This window comes from Psammomys obesus, unplaced genomic scaffold, assembly GCF_907164565.1.
Source record: "Psammomys obesus unplaced genomic scaffold, mPsaObe1.curated_primary_1811, whole genome shotgun sequence".
Taxonomy (NCBI): Eukaryota; Metazoa; Chordata; class Mammalia; order Rodentia; family Muridae; genus Psammomys; species Psammomys obesus.
The window spans coordinates 1,584,514-1,604,018 of record NW_026594184.1 but is presented as its reverse complement, the minus strand read 5'-3'; the positions used below and the strand labels follow the sequence as shown (position 1 = coordinate 1,604,018).

The 19,505-nt window shown below is 37.3% G+C and overlaps 1 protein-coding gene across 1 annotated transcript; it reads left to right on the top strand.

The window, feature by feature from the left end:
* Nucleotides 1–18,312: 18,312 nt before the first annotated feature.
* Nucleotides 18,313–19,266, top strand: LOC129684814 (olfactory receptor 11A1-like). Its single transcript, XM_055618060.1, has one exon. The coding sequence runs from the start codon at nt 18,328–18,330 to the stop codon at nt 19,264–19,266; it is 939 nt and encodes a 312-aa protein (XP_055474035.1). The 5' UTR covers nt 18,313–18,327.
* Nucleotides 19,267–19,505: the final 239 nt, after the last annotated feature.

The following is a 19,505-nucleotide window of genomic DNA, read 5'->3' as shown; positions in this document are numbered from 1 at the left end:
GAAAAAACTAAAAAAAAATAAATAAAGCTGCTGCAAACATGAAAAAGAAAAAAAAAAAAAAAAAGAAGTGGGCTTGCGTTACCCTGGCTCTAATTTGTGACATGTTTACAATTCAAAATTCCATTCCTCAACACTGAAAGAGCAGTGACACCCCCATGGGAAATCTCATAAAGAAAAAGAAAAATGAAGAGAGAGACAGACCCTTGAGAGTTACAGAGCAATTTGTAGCAAAGAAACTTAGAGCTACTACAGTGCAGTGAATTTTATTAGCGAACATTAGCTTTCAAATAGCCTTAACAGCTTAAGGCATTGTTACCAACAAAATATATACTGCAACTTCCTTATAACATTTTTCACTATAGAACAAAGAAAGGTAGGCCCATCATGGACTGCATTAAAGCAGCTTTAGTTACTGAAATATCAAAAACATCTTGCCATTAGGTGTTCCCAAGGTAAGAAAGCTGAGGAAAGTGTTATTGCTATGCAAAGGGTAATAAAAGCAACTAACAAAGTGTAGTATTTTCTTTCCTCTGCAGCAAAGATTCTATTGACTTTCAGCAGCGCATAACTGGTTGAGACCCCCCTCATGGCCAATAGCCACAGATGGGAAGGACAAAGTTGAGAATAGCTTGAGATAAGGTCAATTGCTGTTTCATATTAAATTTAAGGAAAGACACTTGAGTTATTTGATAAGCCTACAAAGAAAATATCCATGCATCTAAATGTTAATTTATGTTCTATTTTTAAAAAGATGAGGAGCTTTCCAATGGGTTAATCTTTGGTACAATTTAACTGAAATCTGTTTCGAAAGAATAAAAGCAGTGCAAAAGGAAGACGGAGGCAAATCAAATATATTGAACCCTCCCTTGCCCCATCATACTTCTATGACGCTAAAAGAATCAAGCCTACAAGTTTGAGTGGAGTCTCCTAGCAACCAAGGTGAAAATAAAAAGATGATGTTTACCTTTGTCCTATGATACTACCATTCATTCTGGTCTTCATACTGATTTCTGAAAAATACGACCCATTTACTTGATAAACAATTAACAATTGTTGTAAGAAGCCACAGTTGAACTGACCTAAGTGACTTAAAAGAATTTCTAAAGACAGATATATTTCTGGACCATGTTAACTGAAGGTTCAGTAAACATCTATGAAACCATCAGATCAGTAGTCTTTATGGACAGCTCATCACAATTACACCATTATTTTCTGCCTGAGGATCCCCAGGTCCCCAAACATCTTAATCTTCCAAGTCAGTCACTGTGCTGAGATTTGTTTTTTTATGTGTTCCTGGCTTTTCTTAACTCTGATAGCCTGGTGTAGTGCCAAAATTTCTGTTCTAAAACACCTCAATCCAAGTCAGCTTGTCATTTTTCAGCACCATCATCACTCTGTGGGGATTTCCCAGACTTCCATTCAGGTCTTGGTATGTTGATCAGTTGCTTGCCTTTTGGGAAGTGTAGCTTGCTCTGCTTCCTCAGTTTGGAGTAGGCTGAAAGTTACCTTGGCTTCCGCAGCATGCCATTATCCCACATTCTCTTTCAGTAAATTCAAACTCTTACAGTGTATATCAGGCTTGGATAGATGAGGAGGATACTTTTTCATTGTTATCATTGTTTGGCAGAAAAGAACAAACACATCCATGAAGAAAAAACAATTTTATTCCTGGTGTCAATCTTGGAGAAGCATTTGTCATGAGTTTTTATATATGGAGTAACACAGCAATAAAATACATGATGTCCCAAAACAGGAACAAAATATGGAGAGCCAGCTGCTAACTCTACAAAGAACATTAGTTCACAACTCTGCATCTGGTGCTCATAAATCAAACCCTTGCAGAGCTTATACTGCTGCTGCTGATACTCCAAAACCATGCAAATTTAATCTGAAACACATATCCTAAACTCACATTCAAATGGATCGTCATTCTACAGGTTTCAAAACCGTATGCCACAAACTCCCATTGTATACTCACCTCAACAGGCTTTTAGCCCACCCTTCCCAACTGAAATTAAAGATGTCTCTCAAGGTAAGCATCACTGTGCAAGTGTGCAAAGCCATTTGTAAATTTCCACAGCAGTATTAAGGACCAATGAACATAAGGGTGCAGTAATCAAGGGATGGCCCTGTAATTCATGGTTTCTCTGTGTTTAACACCTACCATAAATGCTCTATATCACTAAAACTGTTCCATGGGAAAAGTTTTCCTCTGTCCTGGCATGGGGTAATGTTAAGCTCTCTTAGAGACCCCTTCTGCTTTTCTGCATTCTCTATTCATTACAATATGTAGCCACACTTCCAAAGCAGCAAAAAGACCCTGACTGGCAGCAAGTTATTGGAGAAGAAATATTGGATATGAGATAAAGTAGAGGAGAAGTTTAGCTACCTTTCTTTGTTTCTGGAGCCAAAATCATCCTTGCCTCAACTTCCTTCTGCCAGAAAAAAAAGAAACTTCTAATTAAGAGAGAAAAAAAACAAAACAAAACAAAAAGCAAATAAGCTGAAAGCATGTTTTTCATTCCCACTATGTCTTAATTTTTCTTTCCACTTCTCTTTGCATGCAAGTAAAGAGACTTCACTCATAGACCTGCTCCACACTTGGCTACATTTCTCTAAAATTCAAGTTTATAGAACTCTTTTGACTCCAGTCCATGCTTATGACATCTTTTCATTCTCTTTCTCCTAAGGTCATAATTTATCTACTCCAGGAGCAGCAGACAATGAGTTCTAGCTCTAAGACTATAATTACATTCTTGGATGTTGTGATAAGTTGTATAATGACCCCAAAGATGCACCGAGGTTTCTAAGTGCTGCCTTGTATGACAATAGAGACTTAGAAGATTTGATTATGTTGATTTTGAGGGGGAGTTTACTTTGCATTATTTGAGTGGAACATCAACATAATCATAGAGGTCTTGTATGAGGGGAACAGAAGAAGATACTGTTACAAAGAAATCCTACAGACAAAAACTTGAACTTGAAATTACTATCCTTGACAATTCAAGAAGTTGTCTTTCATAAAGGAATATGCAGGAAAAAAGCTCTAGACAAGGGAGCTCTGACCTCTATAGGGAGGATGGCCCTCTTGATGCTTGCACTTGAGTCTACAGAGTCCTTTTAGACCCCTGGTCTCTAGAAATACAAAAGAAAGAAGTTGTAATTGTTCTGAACCACAAATGTGATGGCAATTTGCTATTGCTGTGACAGTTAGCAAATACGAGAGTCTCTATTCTGCTTCTGCTAGGAAAGTGACCCGTCACACTCTGTGTCCCAGGACTAATGATTCCCCTGAAGAAAAATGAGGTAAGGGGTTGCCTCATATGTGAGAGATAGGGAAAGCAAGTAGTAGGGCAGAAGGAAACTGTTGATGCCTTAGGAGGATAAAAAGAGCTTGATGAATGGGGAAGGAAGATATGTCTAAAAGGAAGAAAATGTCTGAGGAGGGCTTCATTTGAATAAGATGGCTTGGTCCTAAGGAAAAAATGTTTGAGGGACTGACCAGCATATGAACAAAGGGAATATTTCTCTATAGCTCTTAATTACATTAAAACGAACAAACAAAACCCATACACTAATGAAATTCAAATGGGTAGATTTTGCACAACTTAGACACAGATTAAATTAAAACCACAGTTGTGCAGTGTTAGAAAAATCACTTTGCTTCTCTGTGTCTATTTCACTGTGCCACTATAGTTGGCATTATTATAGCTACTTCATAAGATTGCCTGGGAACATTAAATAATTGTGGATGTGCTGGTGTTATGGCTGGTGCAACTTTAACTGATAGCACTGGGTTCCTTATCCCTAGGTAGTTTCTCTTATGTACTCTTTCCTACTGTTCAGTTCCTCTTTCTTATTTCATTTGCCTAGGATGCAGGTGATGGTTCACTCATCTCTTACTCCTAGACACTGTACAATTTGGCATATGGTTCTGAGACTACTTTTAGGAACTTTAAAAGAGTAAACTGAGAACACAGGTGTAGAAACTAGAACTGGCCAAGAAAAGGCTACTAGGTACAGCTACAAATTACCATGGCAACTAATTCTTATCTCCTATCCATATATACTAGATTTCAGTGAAGAACAAGGTGAGGGACAGAGAAAGGTAGAGTTTGTGCTATAATATTCTGCTTTTGGATTAAGGTAATTAGAGGTAAATGTCTCTACATCCAACTTGATATCCTCCAAGTGTGTCTTATTTTCTGGGGTTCTATCTTCATTAGGCTCTCTCTACCCAGAATTGCTTTTGTTAAACAATAGTAATTGAAATCCAGGAAAAAAGTTCTTTGGGGAGAAAATATAAGTACCTGCGTTTTAAGGTTGCTATGATGTTCTTGAATGAAGAAAAATTAATCTGATAGTTAGCACAAACTTTTGGATACCTCCTATACAAAGAGAAATACAAGAACTGATGAGATTGCTCAGCACTTAAAAGCATTGATTGCTCTTCTAGATGACCCAAGTTCAATACAACATGCCCACAAAAGGCAGCACACAACTACCTGTAACTCAAGTTTCTGTACGAACATGGTACATATAAATTCATGCACTCACATGCACATACACATTTATATTTAGGAACTTATATCTATATATGTATACATATTCACATTGATATCATATTCAATAACAATTAAAAAATAGAGGTCATGAAGGAGAGCAGAAAGAGTGTATGGGAGGTGTTGGAGAGAGGAAAAGGAAATGAGAAACGTTATAATTATAGTATAATCTTAAAATAAAATAAATTTAAAACTAGAAATACAATAGGAACTCAAGTGGATGTGATTAGCTCTTCTGTGGTCATATTTATTTATATGAGTACAAACCTGTTTTTTAGCCTTTAAAATTTTTATATTAATTACAGTTTATTCACTTTTTATCCCAGCTATAGCCCACTCCTTCATTTCCTCTCAATCCAGCCCTCCCTCCTTCATCTCCTCCTATGCCCCTCTCCAAGGCAACTGATAGGGGAGGTCCTCCTCCCCTTCCATCTGACCCTAGCTTATCAGGTCCCATCAGGACTGGCTGCATTGTCCTCCTCTGTGGCCTGACAAGGCTGAAATGAACTCAGTGACTGGCTGTTTGACCACCTCTCCCTGAGGAGGAAGCAGCCTTGCCAGTACAAATCTCTTAATAAGTAGTTGTTTACTAACTGACAGCAAACAATTGCTAGTACAAAAAAATTTACATAGCACAAAAATTACCAAGATAATAAGTTAAAAAAAAAAACTTCTAAAGAAGTGAACACACTTCTGCATTCTTAACTCAGAAGTTAACTTCAATTGATAGCCCCTTAAAACTGAAAAAAATTATTGTCTTCAAGGGAGTCACAATGGGAAACAATCAACCCTTAAGGTAGGCCCCATCTATGGCCAACAAAAAATTCACTCAATGAAATCTTTGGAGATTCTTGGTCTCATAATATCAAATAAGGGCATTTTTCTTGTTTCCCACCTATTTATTTATTTATTTATTTATTTATTTATTTATTTATTTATTTTCTTTACATCCTGATCAGGAATAGTTCTTGATCTATATCCCTGAATTAACATGTCCTGTGCTCCATGAACTCTACTTTTGCTAACAAAATATATTCCTGACATTCTCATTTGCTTTTCATTCTTCAGTGAATCTACTCTACCACAAAGATAAGCCTGTGCAAGGTACACAGGTCTTTTTAAAAACTCAGAATGTATCTATTTTAAAGCTACTTATTTCTCTGCAAGCATTTTTGTATCTTTGGTTGACTTCTCTCTTCACTTTCCAAGAAAGACAATGCCACTATATTTGTTAAAGAAGACCTTCCTTTTCATGTCTGTTATTGTTGATTTGGATAGTGTCTCTTTGCCTTTTAGTTGGTTTGGCTAAGGGTTTGTCTATCTTGTTGATTTTCTCAAAGAACCAGCTCTTGGTTTCATTGATTTTTTGAATTGTTTTATTTGTTCTAATTTATTGATTTCAGCCCTGAGTTTGTTTATTTCCAGCCATCTACTCCTCTTTGGTGTGTCTGCTTCTTCCCCCCGCCCCTAGGGCTTTTAGGTGAGCCATTAAATTGCTTGTATGAAATATTTCAAATTTCTTCTTGAAGGCACTTAGTGCTGTACTTATAGCCAAACTTTGGGCAAAGTGCAGGGAATGTTATGAAAGAAGGGAGAGATAGTAAGACCTGGAAAGGACAGGAGTTCTACAAGGAGAGAAACAGAACCAAAAATTCTGGGCACAGGGGACTTTTCTGAGATTGATACTCCAACCAAGGACCGTTCAGGGATATAACATGGAACCCTGCATAGTAGCCCATGGCATTTCACTGTCCAAGTGGTTTCCATAGTAATGGGGACAGGAACTGTCTCTGACATGAACTGATTGTCCTATTCTCTGATCATCACCTCCTGAGGAGGGAGCAGCCTTACCAGGTCACAGAGGAAGACAATGCAGCCACACTTGGTGAGACCTCATAGACTAGTATCAGAAGGAGGATAGAGGACCTCCCCTATCAATGGACTTGGGGAGGGGCATGGGTGGAGAAGGGGGAGAGAAGGTGATATCACAAGGGGTGGAGGGAGGGAGCTGCAGGGGGGATACAAAGTGAATAAACTCTAATTAATAAAAATTAAAAAATGAAAAAAAATTAAAACAAGAACACCTTCCACCAAAAGCTTTGCCCTATGCCTTCTCATCCTCATCAAGATCTTGTTGAAACAATGAGGATGCCAGACCATGTGCACATGTCTTTAATCTTTACACCAGGACTATTAAATGTTAAGCCGAGAATGTTTGTTTTTAGCTCACAACTTTACAAAGTTAATCCTTACTGCAAGAAGACATCTCACAGTCCCTGCAGCATACTTTGATTACCTATTTTTGGTCCTTTAAATTTATCACAAAAACTCTTCTAAGCATGCTCTTTGCTCACTTTCTTCAATATGACAACCTTACTCTCATTTTTACCTACTTACATTTGATTCTATCTTGAAAGTAATGTCCACCACCAAAACGTCTCATCACCAAAATTATTTTCTCATTGTTTTTTACTTCTGACTTTTCTTCTTTGTTTACAATGATCATTATTCAACCTGATACAAATCCTTTTTCCATAATTTTCTACTTCTACCCTCCCTCCATGATATCTCTCACCTGTCCCTTTTGCTAACTATGCCCCCTTATCATAGTAATTCAATACATACTGTCTCAAGCTTATGTTCCAGATCATTTTCTTTTCCAAAGTTGATCTCATGTTTCTATAGTTGTAAGGTTAACTCTTTAGAGATTTTTTTCTAGCTTTAATCATCTGAAGTCCAAATTTCTCTCCATGTTAGCAATCCCCCAATACTGTGACTGTCATCACTATTCTTCTAGTGACAAAAGACCCACACTTAGTGTTCATTATATAACTCCTATCTTACTGAAACAATTGCTTTTTCCATTTCCACATCCAGGTAGTCAAGTTTTCTTTTCACTCACATTATCTACTTGTCCATGATCTTCCCTGCATTTCCTAACTTGAATTCTTGTTACAGTATCCCACATCCAGACTAGTGTATTGCAATAGTCTCTTAACTGTGTCTACTGAGTCCTCTCTCCCATCCATCCTTTGCACTGCTGACAGATTAATCTTCCTAAAGCACCTCTTTGACTATCAGTCCATTGCTTTAAGACTCTATATGGTTTCCTGTTGCTTATTTGATGTAGCCTTTACTCTTTTGGAGTACACACTCACGTGTGTTCTTATTTTGCCTGTGTTGTCCATAGTGCCTTCCGTGGTATAAAAAAGGTACTTGGTAATATCAGTCACCTAAGTAGCTGGAGACTACATGCTCAAGTGGGACAAAGTAATAAGAAAGAGTGTTCTGAGTTTGGACAACCCCAACTGGGGAGGTAATAAACTTGCTAGTAGTGTCACTGGCACTGATTTCTTTTTCTTTTTTTCTCTTGTCTCATACTCCCACACACCTCCTTTTCCAGTTAGTACTCAGTTAATACTTTATCCTACACCAGGATCTTAAGTTTTGCACCATGACCATTATTTAATCCTGCTGATAGCCCTTGAGGGCGAAAAGGTTCCTATGACAACCTTAGATCTTGTTTCTTTGTCCTTTTCACTTAAGCTTTGGTGAAAACTACCTTCCTACCTACTACAAACTCCTGCAATAGGCGTTCATTATAATTATGATCAATTCACCATCTAGATTCTGTGGTGAAAACACAGAACAGGTAGTAATTAGACGCCTTTATGTAACGGCACTTAGTTGCCTGCCCAGATCCCAGTCACTACTCTATATCGATAGCATTCTTCAACAGTCAAAGTTTACCTAGTCCAAACTTTGCTTTTAGTCTACCAGTAAACTTTGAGAACAAATCATTCAATTTTCAAAATGTCTTTCCTTGGCAGCTCTTATGTAAGTCCTGTGAAGGACAAAGATATGTCCAAGTAAGATAGCCACTAAGGTTTATTTGTGTCCTCTGAATTTTCTACTGTTCAGCAAATCATGTGAGATATAGTCAGATGATTGCCCCCAGGAAATGTACTCCATGGTAAAATGAGTCTTCTGTGAACTTTGAATATTGCATGCCCCTTGACAAAAAAATCATATTTCTCCTGAACTCCCAACTCCTCATCTCTGCATCATTCTAGCATTCTACTTGCTTTTCTTTGTAGTGAATGAAGCCCATAATCTTTCTTCTAAGTTTTCATCAAAGAAACATAAGGCATGGAAAAAAGAACTAATTTTTATTGAATACATATTCAGTATTGACTTTGTGCAGTAGGTTCTTTCATTTAAACTGCACAACAACCTAATTGTCTAAATTTTGAGCATGAGGTAGATGTTATCTACTGAACTTAAACTGGTTGCATAAGGCCACCCATATAGTAAGAGGACAGATTGGGAATTGATGGGTCCTTTCTGATGTCACAGTGTAAGCCCTCTCTACCCCTCTTCCATTCCTGTGCTAATTAATAGTTGTTTTCCAGAAAAAAAAATACCTTCTCTGCACACTTGAATAATGGCTATAGGACATTATTAATTAATTTTGGTATAAAATGAATACTTACACTGCTACCTGTAATCTGAAATGCCCCCTCACCAACAGATGTCACAACACTTTGTTCAACTGTCCAATCTCCTCAGATTCAAGATCTATGTACAGCCAGCACTTTTGAGAACTCAAACCTGTTATCTAGATTTGTGTGTGTGTGTGTGTGTGTGTGTGTGTTATAGACACCAGATTGAAATATTTTTCTTTTTATTCTAAGAAATAAAGATACAAGGGAAATTCTAGGATGTACTGTTCCAGGAAATATTCTAGCAAGAATGAAAACATTTTTGGCTCCTAATACCTTCCTTAGAGAAAGATAACTGTACTGGGGGAAAAAAAAGTATGATTTTTGAAGGTGTCTTAGCATTAAGGACATAATAGCATCCTTGATTTTCTATGAAGCCCAGAGAAATCAAAGATCCATATTGAAAGACTATAATAAATGTGAATAATGGTAAATTTAAATGACAGATGACTCATTTTATACATATTTTGGCTGGGCATAGTGGTATACACCTTTAATCCTAGTACTAGGCTGGCAGATGTAGATGGTTCTCTGTGAGTTCAAGGCTAGCCTGGTCTACAAAGTTAGTTTCAAGATAGCCAGGTCTATACACTGGAAAACCCTGTCTTCAAGAAAACGAAAGAAAGAAAGAAAGAAAGAAAGAAAGAAAGAAAGAAAGAAAGAAAGAAAGAAAGAAAGAAAGAAAGAAAGAAAGAAAGGAAAGAAAGGAAAGAAGGAAGAAATAAAAAAGAGAGAGAAAGAAAGAAGGAGGGAAGGAAGGGAGGGAGGAAGGGAGGAAAGAAAGAGATGAAGAAGGAAGGAAGGGAGGAAGAAAAGAAGGAAGAAAGAAACTTTGGACATTTAAATTTATAAGATAGACTTAGGAACCAGAGTAGTAGTAATCTTATGCAGTATTCCTCATTTCTCCAAAATTTCCTACAAAATTATTTTTATATAAGAAAGCTTCCTGAATGCAGTTGACATTGAGAAAGTTTTACCAAAGTTTAAAATAATTGCTTTTAGTTAAAAACTCACTACCTATTTCAAATTGTACTTATGGTAAGATGTTGTACACGTAGCAAGCATTCAGTAAATATCTCTGTCTGAATAATGCAGTTGTTTTCTTCTTGAGTATATTCAATAACTTATATTGACGGCTTTGAAAAGGTTTTCAAAGAGGTAAAGTATTTTGACAAATAGTAACAACTCATTCAAAATCATCAACATTGATTTACATGAGGTGTGCTCAGTGTTCTTGAAGAAGTTAAGAATGACCCTTAAAATGTTGTTTCCAATTGGCTCCTCTCAAGTCATCAAGTTTAGAATTTAAGGTTTGGTGAGGCAAGATGATCTACCATTTCATTTAAATTTCCCAGTTAAGTGGGGAAATATTACCCCTGGGAAAGAGGCTTAAGGGAAATTGATTTTCATGAGTACAACATATTAAGCAAACAGACAGGACCTGAATCCCTAATTGGAGGAAGTTCCAGCAGGATATTAATTTGAGCAGTAAGACTAGCAACTAATCTGAGGATGCCCTTGAAGATGGAGCCTGTTTCTACATCAGGATGAATCATCCAGATGAGGAGGTCATGGTGGTCAGCCTTTTAGAGTGGAGAAAAAAGAAGACAGTGAAAGGTAAGAAAAAAAAATATGAAGGTTTTCTGATAACAGTGATGAAAATTAAAATTTCAGATTTGAACTAGGAAGTGTAAAAGTCACATCAGCAGTTATTAACTCAGTCCTTGTACTAGATATATGAAAGAAATCAGGAGAAAACAAAATAAAAATTATGACAGTGTTTCCTGTTGAGTGAGATAACATAAATAACATTGGAGAAATCAGCTACACACAGGCACACATTTGTCAAAATATAGTGACATTCGTTATAGCTCTTGTCAGCACTTTGTACAGATTATTTCATTAAGTTATAGAAAATGCATGTACACCTGTAAGGTCATTTAATTATCACTCTAATCCTTTATTTTATACATTAAAATTGAAATAGCAAGATATTAAGTTTCTTGCCCTGAGTTAAACTGATAACAAGCAATGTAGCCAGAATTCCAACTCAATTTTGCCTGACATGAATGAAAGCTTATGCACTTAGCCACTATGACATAACAAACCCTCTATCAGAGTGGTTGGTCCTCAACCAGTGAGTCGAGACCCCTTTGGGACTGAACAGTCCTTTCACAGGGGTTATCTAAGAACACTGGGAATCAGATATTTATATTACAATTCATAACAGTAGCAAAATTATATTTATTAAGTAGAAATGAAAAAAATTATAGTTGGGTGTCACCACAACATAAATAACTATATTAAAGGGTCTCATTAGGAAGATTGAGAACCATTGTTTTAGTTAAGAAAAAAAGACACCATGTTAATGTGAGTCGTAGCAGCTTCTTAACATTTGTCACAGAGGGTTAAGAATCTAGGAACAAGAACTCTCAAGGAATAACTTTAAGTAGTGATGGCTAAAATCCTCAAATGTCAAAGGGTAGAAAAAGTAAATGAAAGAGAACTAAGTTTGTCTCCATCACCCAAGCCAAATATCAGAATGAAAGCTAAAAGGTGTAAAAAGGAAATCTCTCTACTATTCAGATACCTACTATACCTAAATCTCCCTACTATTCAGAATAATGAGCATATGAGCAGATTAAATATTAGAGTGATGAATTGAGACATTTCAGTTCCTTGCCATGTAAGTCAGTAGAATAAGCTTAGGCAGTCTATCAGATGCTATTTCTGTCCCCTAAAGGCAAGAGAAATAGAAGAAACCAATTCAAAGAAAATAGAACTGGTTAAAAAGCGAACTCATTCAAGCCTCATTTTGACATTTTTTTCCTTAGGCTTACTACTGAATGGTTTCTGGACTTCATCATTTTCAGATGTTTTGCTACAAACTTATAAACATGTTGCATATCAATATTTGATGACATTTAGGCAATTAATTCAGGTATATATTCAGTTCAGCTTTTACCAAATTATATAGACTCCCTGCATTTTATATGCAACCAAAAGTATGATCATGCTTTTAATAATGTTTTTAGTTTTTTAATTGAAAAGAAAAATTTAAAACAATATATTCTGATTACACTTTCCCCTCCTCTTACTCCTGTTTTTCTTTTTTTAAAAAATCAACTTTACTCACGTAATTGTTGCCATTTTCACATTTAGGCTAAAGGTCTGTCACATAATGAGACACCACGTGTCATTGGTCAAAGACATTTCCTAGCCTGTTTCATTGTGTGTCTTCTTGACAAATGGAATAGAACAAGAAAAACATTTGGTACCAAAGAATATAGTTGAATTAGAAATATCTGTCACTAGGTAGGTCTTAATAATGCCAGTCGATTTCTGGGTCTCAATAATTTTAGTCTAAAGCATCTCAGCAACATCTGGCTCAAGGTCTCAAGGTGCAAAAAATACAAATAAAAGAATCATTCCCGTAGACACCAAGGCTTTTCTAGCATCAATGTGTAATTCCTTTAAAATTGAGCTGTCTATAATATTCTACAAGTTGTTTTCAAAAGAAACAAAATAAAGCTTTCTCCAAAATGTTCTGCTGTGTGGCATAAACTTGAGTTATTCAAGAAAAATAATCATTTTTTGAAAGTTGACCGAAGTAATCAACTTCCCTCTCTACTAGGGGAGTTAGTAGGGGACCCGTCAAAGATATTTTCTCTGAGCTTGTGCAGATTCTGTCTGTGGACAATTTTCCTGCTCTTGTCTCTGTCTCTCAGATGTCATCTTAGGGAGGAGGTTAATATGTATTTGGAACAAAGGTTGACCTAAATTGTGAGGATTAAGCTGAAAACTTCTTTACTTGACTGTGTTACCCTGATCTAGCATTAAACAATTGCCCCTGACATAGTAATTGACAAGCATAATATAGATTGAACAGGGCTTCAAACCTACGTTCTGTCTTAATATTTAGATGGGGGATTTGGGGGAAGGAAGAATACAGAATACCAGACTGGTTCAAACAAAAGCAACTGTACACTTCCTCCTATCAACAAACTTCAGTTGTTCTTCAAGTTCTACCTCACTTCCCTCTTACGTCTCCACACTTTAGTTCCATTATTGTACTTATACAACCATTAATATCTTATGTGGTCATAGGTGTGAATTTGGGCATTTTGTATTGTCTTGTAAACAGTTTTATCTTTTGATGATTATAATTGTATAGGAATATTAATACAAAGATAAATTTTTATTAAAAAATACCAAAGGAATGGGTTCAGAGGACATGGTTAATTAGCTTTTTTATGTAACTAGAAGTTAAGAACAAAGCTGTTTTCCATTATATTCACTTAACAGTTCCATAAAGAAAACTAAACCTACAGTCCCTACTTAGTAAATCAAAGAAAATAATACACTTCAATCATTCTACAAATTGTACATGTTTCAGAATCTCTGACCATGATTTTTTCATTAACTCTTAACGGTTATAACTATAAGCGAACATGAAGAAGATAGAAGAAAGTATTCTGACTTCAAATGAAACCTGAAAATTGTTTTCTTGGCTAAACTCATTCCATTGTCATCTACCTCTCTCATGCAAGGGAAAAATGAAATAGAACTTTTTTGGGGAAAAACTGAAAACTGAAAGCTCTGAGTAATTTGGTCATCCTCAGTGATGGGGAGGTTCACACTGAAGAGATTTCAACAATCCCTACCAAATTGATCTCTCTTGTACATCATGTGCAAGATTGCTCCTGATACTCTGTTGTTAAACCCTGGCTTTGAACAATTTTTGCAGGGTGAGTAAAGGTTACACTGACCTATTCGGTCTCTTCACTGGTTGTTTTTGGAAACAAGGCCAATTATTTGTGATGCATTTGCTTAAGAGCTTGTTTTTTAGTCACATTGAGAGCCCTGCCTCTCAGAGCTAGAGCTCTGTCTGTCACTAAATAACTGACCTTAAGAGCCATTTTCTGGAAAGAGAGAGAATAAGAGATACTAAGAAAGAGTGAAGAAAAATTTTTTACTCAGTCCATCTTTCTATCTCCAAGAAAGACAGTTTCTGAAGCTAAAATCTTGAGATTCATCCTCATTTTCTTCTTTTACTTCATGCCTACTTCTAATTGTTTGCAGTGCAGTTTATTTCTTAAACTGTTTATTGATGTACAATGCAGAGAAATTCAAGGACGTCTTGATCGTACTGCATAAAAAGCCCTAAGGTTAGCTAGCTCATTTTAACTCATTTGAGCTTATGCTTAGCTACCATATCTAGCTTGGACTACCACATCAGCTTTCTGTCCAGTTTCCTGACTTTCATTCTGATTCTTTCATATCCTCCTATACCTTATACTTCCACCTCAGCTGTATCTTGTTTAATCATGTTACAAAAACTATGTCACCTATTCTTGAACATTATTCTTTGAATCGTGGTCCTATATGTCTCCTTCAAAGCACTTATCATAGTGATGGTTTTATACTTGTCAGAATTTGACCGATTTAATGCAGTGGTTCTCAACCTGTGGGTTGTAACCATTTTTGCAAGCTCTGTCTCCAAAAATATTTACATTATAATTCATAGCACTGGCAAAATTACAGTTATAAAGTAGCAACAAAATAATTTTATGGTTGGGGTCAGTACCAACACAAGAAACTGAATTAAAGGGTCACAATAGGAAGGTTGAGAATCATTGGTTCAATGCCTACTTTAAAATATATATATATATATATATATATATATATATATATATATATATATATTCATTTTTATTCACTTTGCATCGTGGTTGTAGTCCCATTTCTCTTCCCTTTCCAGTCTCACCCTCTCTCCCTCTGCCTCCCCCCTCCTTGACCATTCCTCAGAAAAGGGGAGCTCCCTTTCCAACCCACCCCAGCTCATCAAGTTGCATCAGGACTGAGTATGTCCTCTTCCCCTGTGGCCTGCTAAGGCAGTCCCAGCAGTGGCAAATGATCAAAAAGCTAGCAAGTGAGTCCTTGTCAAAGGCAGTCCCCATTTCTCTTACTGAGGGACCCACAAGAAGCCTAAGCTGCCCATCTGCTACATCTGTGTAGGGGGCCTGGGTCTAGTCCACACATGGTCCTTGGTTGGTGCTTCAGTCTCCACAAGGCCTCATTGGGTCCTGGTGAGTTGGCTCGGTTGGTCTTCCTATGGAGCTCCTGTCATCTCAGGTCCTTTTCTTTTTCCTCCCACTTTTCCACTAGACTCCCTAGGCATCACCCAATGTGTGGCTGTGAGTGTTAGCATCTATTTTGAGGTACTGCTGGGTAGTGTATCTCAGAGAACAATGATGTCAGGCTCCTATCTGCAAGCTTAGCAGAGTATTGTTCATAGTGTCAGAGGTTGGCACTCTCCCATAAGGTAGGTCTTTGTTTGGATCAGGCATTGGTTAGGCATTCCCTCAGTATCTGCTCCATCTACTCTATCTTTATCCATCTACATCTTGCAGGTAAATTCAGAAGGTTCTGTGGGTGGGTTAGAATTCCCTCCCTCTACTAGGAGGATAGTCTAGTTAGAAGGTGTCCTCTTCAGTCTCTATGGCCTCTGCTACTAGGAGTGCTTGAGTGCCCCTCATATTCTCCCAGGAGCCTACCCTGACTTAGCTTTTCACAGAGATATCCCCACCCTTCAATCTCTTCTTGCCCTCACTCTCTCCAGGTCTGATCACCCTCTTAACTCTTTGTGCTCCATTTCTACCTTGTTCCCTCTCTTCGGCCACTACCTCTGTCTAGTCTATCTTTCCTTCCAAGTAAGATTTATGTATCCTCCCTTGGATCCTCCTTGTTATTTATCTTTTTTGGTTTGTGCCTCATAGTATGCTTATCCTGTATTATATGGCTAAAATCCACTTATAAGTGAGTACGTGGAAATCAATCTGATGATTTTCCAGAAAATTGGGAATAGCATTGCCTCAAGACCCACCTATATCACTCCTGGGTATATACCCCAAAGACACTCCACCAAACAACAAGGACATTTGCTCAACTATGTTAATTGCAACTTTATTTGTAATAGCCAGATGTCCCTCAAGCAAAGAATGGAAAAAGAAACTGTGGCACATTTACACAATGGAATACTACTCAGCTATTAAAAATAAAGAAATCATGAAATTTGCAGGCAAGTGTATGGAACTGAAAAGATCATCCTGAGTAAGGTAACCCAGACCCAGAAAGTCACTGCCTACTTTTATTATTAAACTATACCCTTAACGAACATTGTTACCATGTCTTCTTTGCTTATGGTTTCACCCCTTAGCGTCTATCAGCTCAATAATATGATACATAGCATGTGTCCAGAGAGAATGAAACAATGAATTCTTCTGAACTATTTTTCTCATTTATGGGTTTACTACAATGAAAGAGTGGACTTGAGGAGGCTATGAATTTGAACACACCAAAAACATGCTTATAAGCCAAAGGAAAAAAATTCATTACTAATTAATAAGACTTGGGATTGAATGATAAACATCTAATGATGTTAATGCTGGTTCTGAATGCCGAGTGGCAGTCTCTGAAGACAAACTAAAATTATAAGAGGACAGTGCAGTTTAATTCCCCAATTAGGAAGCATCTGTCAACTCCAGGGACAATATTAGCTGTTGATTGATTTTTTTTTATACACTATAGTCATGGTCAGTGCTACTTCATGCAGTTCAAATATACTATATTCCTCTAGTATATGTGGATCATTCTTAACACAACCATAATATACTAAAATCTAGAATGATACAAAGGGTAAATTATGAAAAATTCCTTCATATTTCAGAAGTGTTCTAAATAAGGTTCCTTTGAATAACCAGCTTGCTGAGTACAGTTAAACAATGATTTCACAGTCAAAAAATATGATTTTTCTGTAACCTTTTAAGGAAACATCGTCATTACCCCAAACAAAGCAGAAAAGGTGGCTGCTCCTTATTTTCTAGTCACAGACTGAAACTTCAGCTTGCATCATTGATATCATCAAGCCCCTACCTCTGGCTTTACATAGTCTCCTCATTTAGGCCACAGTAAATACTAATTTCTGATCCTATCATAGCCCAGGCACTATGACCAGACAGGTACTTCACAAATATGGGTCTTTGGGTACCACAGTGGGGCAAGTGGGGAAGGAGAAGTTCTATCCATGACTCACTGCTAATCTACCCTGGATGCTGGGAAATTAAAAAAAAAAAAAACAAACTTTTAAACTCACATCCTACGGCTTGTGAGTCAGGAATGTCTTTTTCATTTATGAATGATGAAACATTATTTTTCTCTAACATTTCCAGTGAATAACTTTACATACATTTTCCCCCCGATTTCCATAGGAATTTGATGCCATGGAAGCAATCAGCTACATATCTACAGAGCCCAGCAGAAACTCTTATTTTTCTTATAGGTAATTTAAGATCAATAATTCTGAATTCACCTTCTCCTTTTGCTGATGTTAGTAAAATTCACGCTGATTTGGGGATCATGGTAGAGGAGTTCCAAAGGAAAGAGTTGTATGATTTACTCCTATTTTAAGATTTGGTATTCACATTGCCAGTGAGCCTTAAATACTGTTTCAGAAGTTCAGGTAGTATTGTTAAAAGAAGCTTGTGCTCAATGTCACCATTATATTGTGTTTGCTTTCTATTGTGAGACACTCAAAGGTAGATTCATCACCAGTAATATCAAAGAAAAAAGTGGTTAAAAAATGGAATCACTCTTTCTTAAGGGATCCTTAACTTTGGATCCATTCATAGCCATCATGATTTGAATGAGAAATGTCCCCCATAAACTTATGTCATCAACACTTAATGCCTAGCTTGTGGCAGGCACTCTGTGGAGAGCTTGTTGAACCTTTAGGAAGTGGAATCTCATTGGAGAAAGTGTTCAACTTGAAGCAGACCTTATATTGTGAGTATAGCCCTCACTTCCTATCTCATTTATGCTTCCTAGTTCACTGAAATGTAGGGAGGTAAAGCATGCATCAGCCACACGTTCATGCCACCTTAGAGTATCCTGCTTCCATGCTTTCTCCATCACAAAGAACTACATCTCTCATGCCATGAGCCAAAATAAGCCTCTCTTCCTTTTGGTCACTTCTTGTCAATTACTTCATCATAACAAGGAGAAACAGAAGAAATACAGAAGCTTCTAGGTAAGTACACCTAGTAAAATACATACAAAATGTCTTTTAGGGAAGAAGGGACAAGGCTTTTAGCTGATGTACTGGGCAGTACTTCTGGTGCTCTTGCTCCTTCCAGCCATGTTTGTTCTTTTTTCCAGTTGTTTTTATTTCTTTTCCTCAGATTTTGAGCCTGAATATCATAGGTATGGGTAATCTCACCCTGATCAAAGAATTTCTCCTTCTGGGATTCGGAAGTCTCCATGGATTACAGTTTTTTCTTTTTGGAACATTTCTTGGAATCTATGTAATGACCTTACTGGGGAATATTCTCATTCTTACAGTTACTTCCTGTGACCGCAGCCTCCAAACTCCCATGTACTTCTTTTTGTCCAATTTCTCCTTCCTTGAGATCTGGTATACAACTTCCATTACTCCTAAAATGTTGAAGACCCTTCTTTCTGGTCCAGAGGCAATTTCTTTTGCAGGATGTGTGGCTCAGTTTTATTTCTTTGGCTCCATGGCAGTAGTTGAGTGTTTTCTCCTGGCAGCCATGTCTTATGACCGATACCTTGCTATCTGCAGCCCACTTCGGTATCCATCTCTCATGAACTTCCACACATGTCTCTGGCTTGCAGGTGGATTTTGGCTGAGTGGGTTTCTAACTCCTGTTGTCACTGTCACTATGACTTTCCAGCTGCAGTTCTGTGCATCCAATGAGATTGATCATTTCTTTTGTGACCTTGCTCCTGTGCTGAAGCTGGCTTGTTCTGATCCTAAGGAAGTAAAAAAAACTACTTTTCTCATGGCCTCCTTTGTCACCATGGTACCCTTTCTGCTTACTGTAGCTTCCTATATAAAAATTGTGGTTGCTGTCCTCAGGATACCATCTGCTTCAGGAAAGCAACGAGCCTTTTCCACATGCTCTTCCCACCTCATCGTGGTTACTCTGTACTATGGAACTCTGGGGACAGTGTATGCTATCCCCACAGCAACTCAGGCCACTGCCCTAAATAAGGTCTTCTCACTGCTCTACACTGTGATCACCCCCATGGTGAACCCCATTGTGTACAGCTTGAGAAACAAGGATGTCAAAAAGGCAGCACAGAGACTCCTGAGTGAGTGGATGCATGCTATGAAGATATAATGGCCTTCTCCATCCCCAGAAAGTCCTTTCTCCATCAGTTTGTGCTTCTCTAGAGGGAGCCAGATATTTGACTGACAAGTTGGGGTTACAAGCAACTGCTGCCCCATTCTTCCGGGGAAAGCAGTAGCAGAATTAGGGATTCTCATCTAATTTTTTACAGTCTAGTTTTTCAGTTGATTTCCTGAACAGAAAGAATAAATTTATGAAGATAAATGTACTCTACCAGGCTACTCTACCAT

Excerpts from the sequence above, each read along its gene's own strand:
- LOC129684814 (XM_055618060.1), top strand. The coding sequence starts at position 18,328 with ATGGGTAATCTCACCCTGATCAAAGAATTTCTCCTTCTGGGATTCGGA.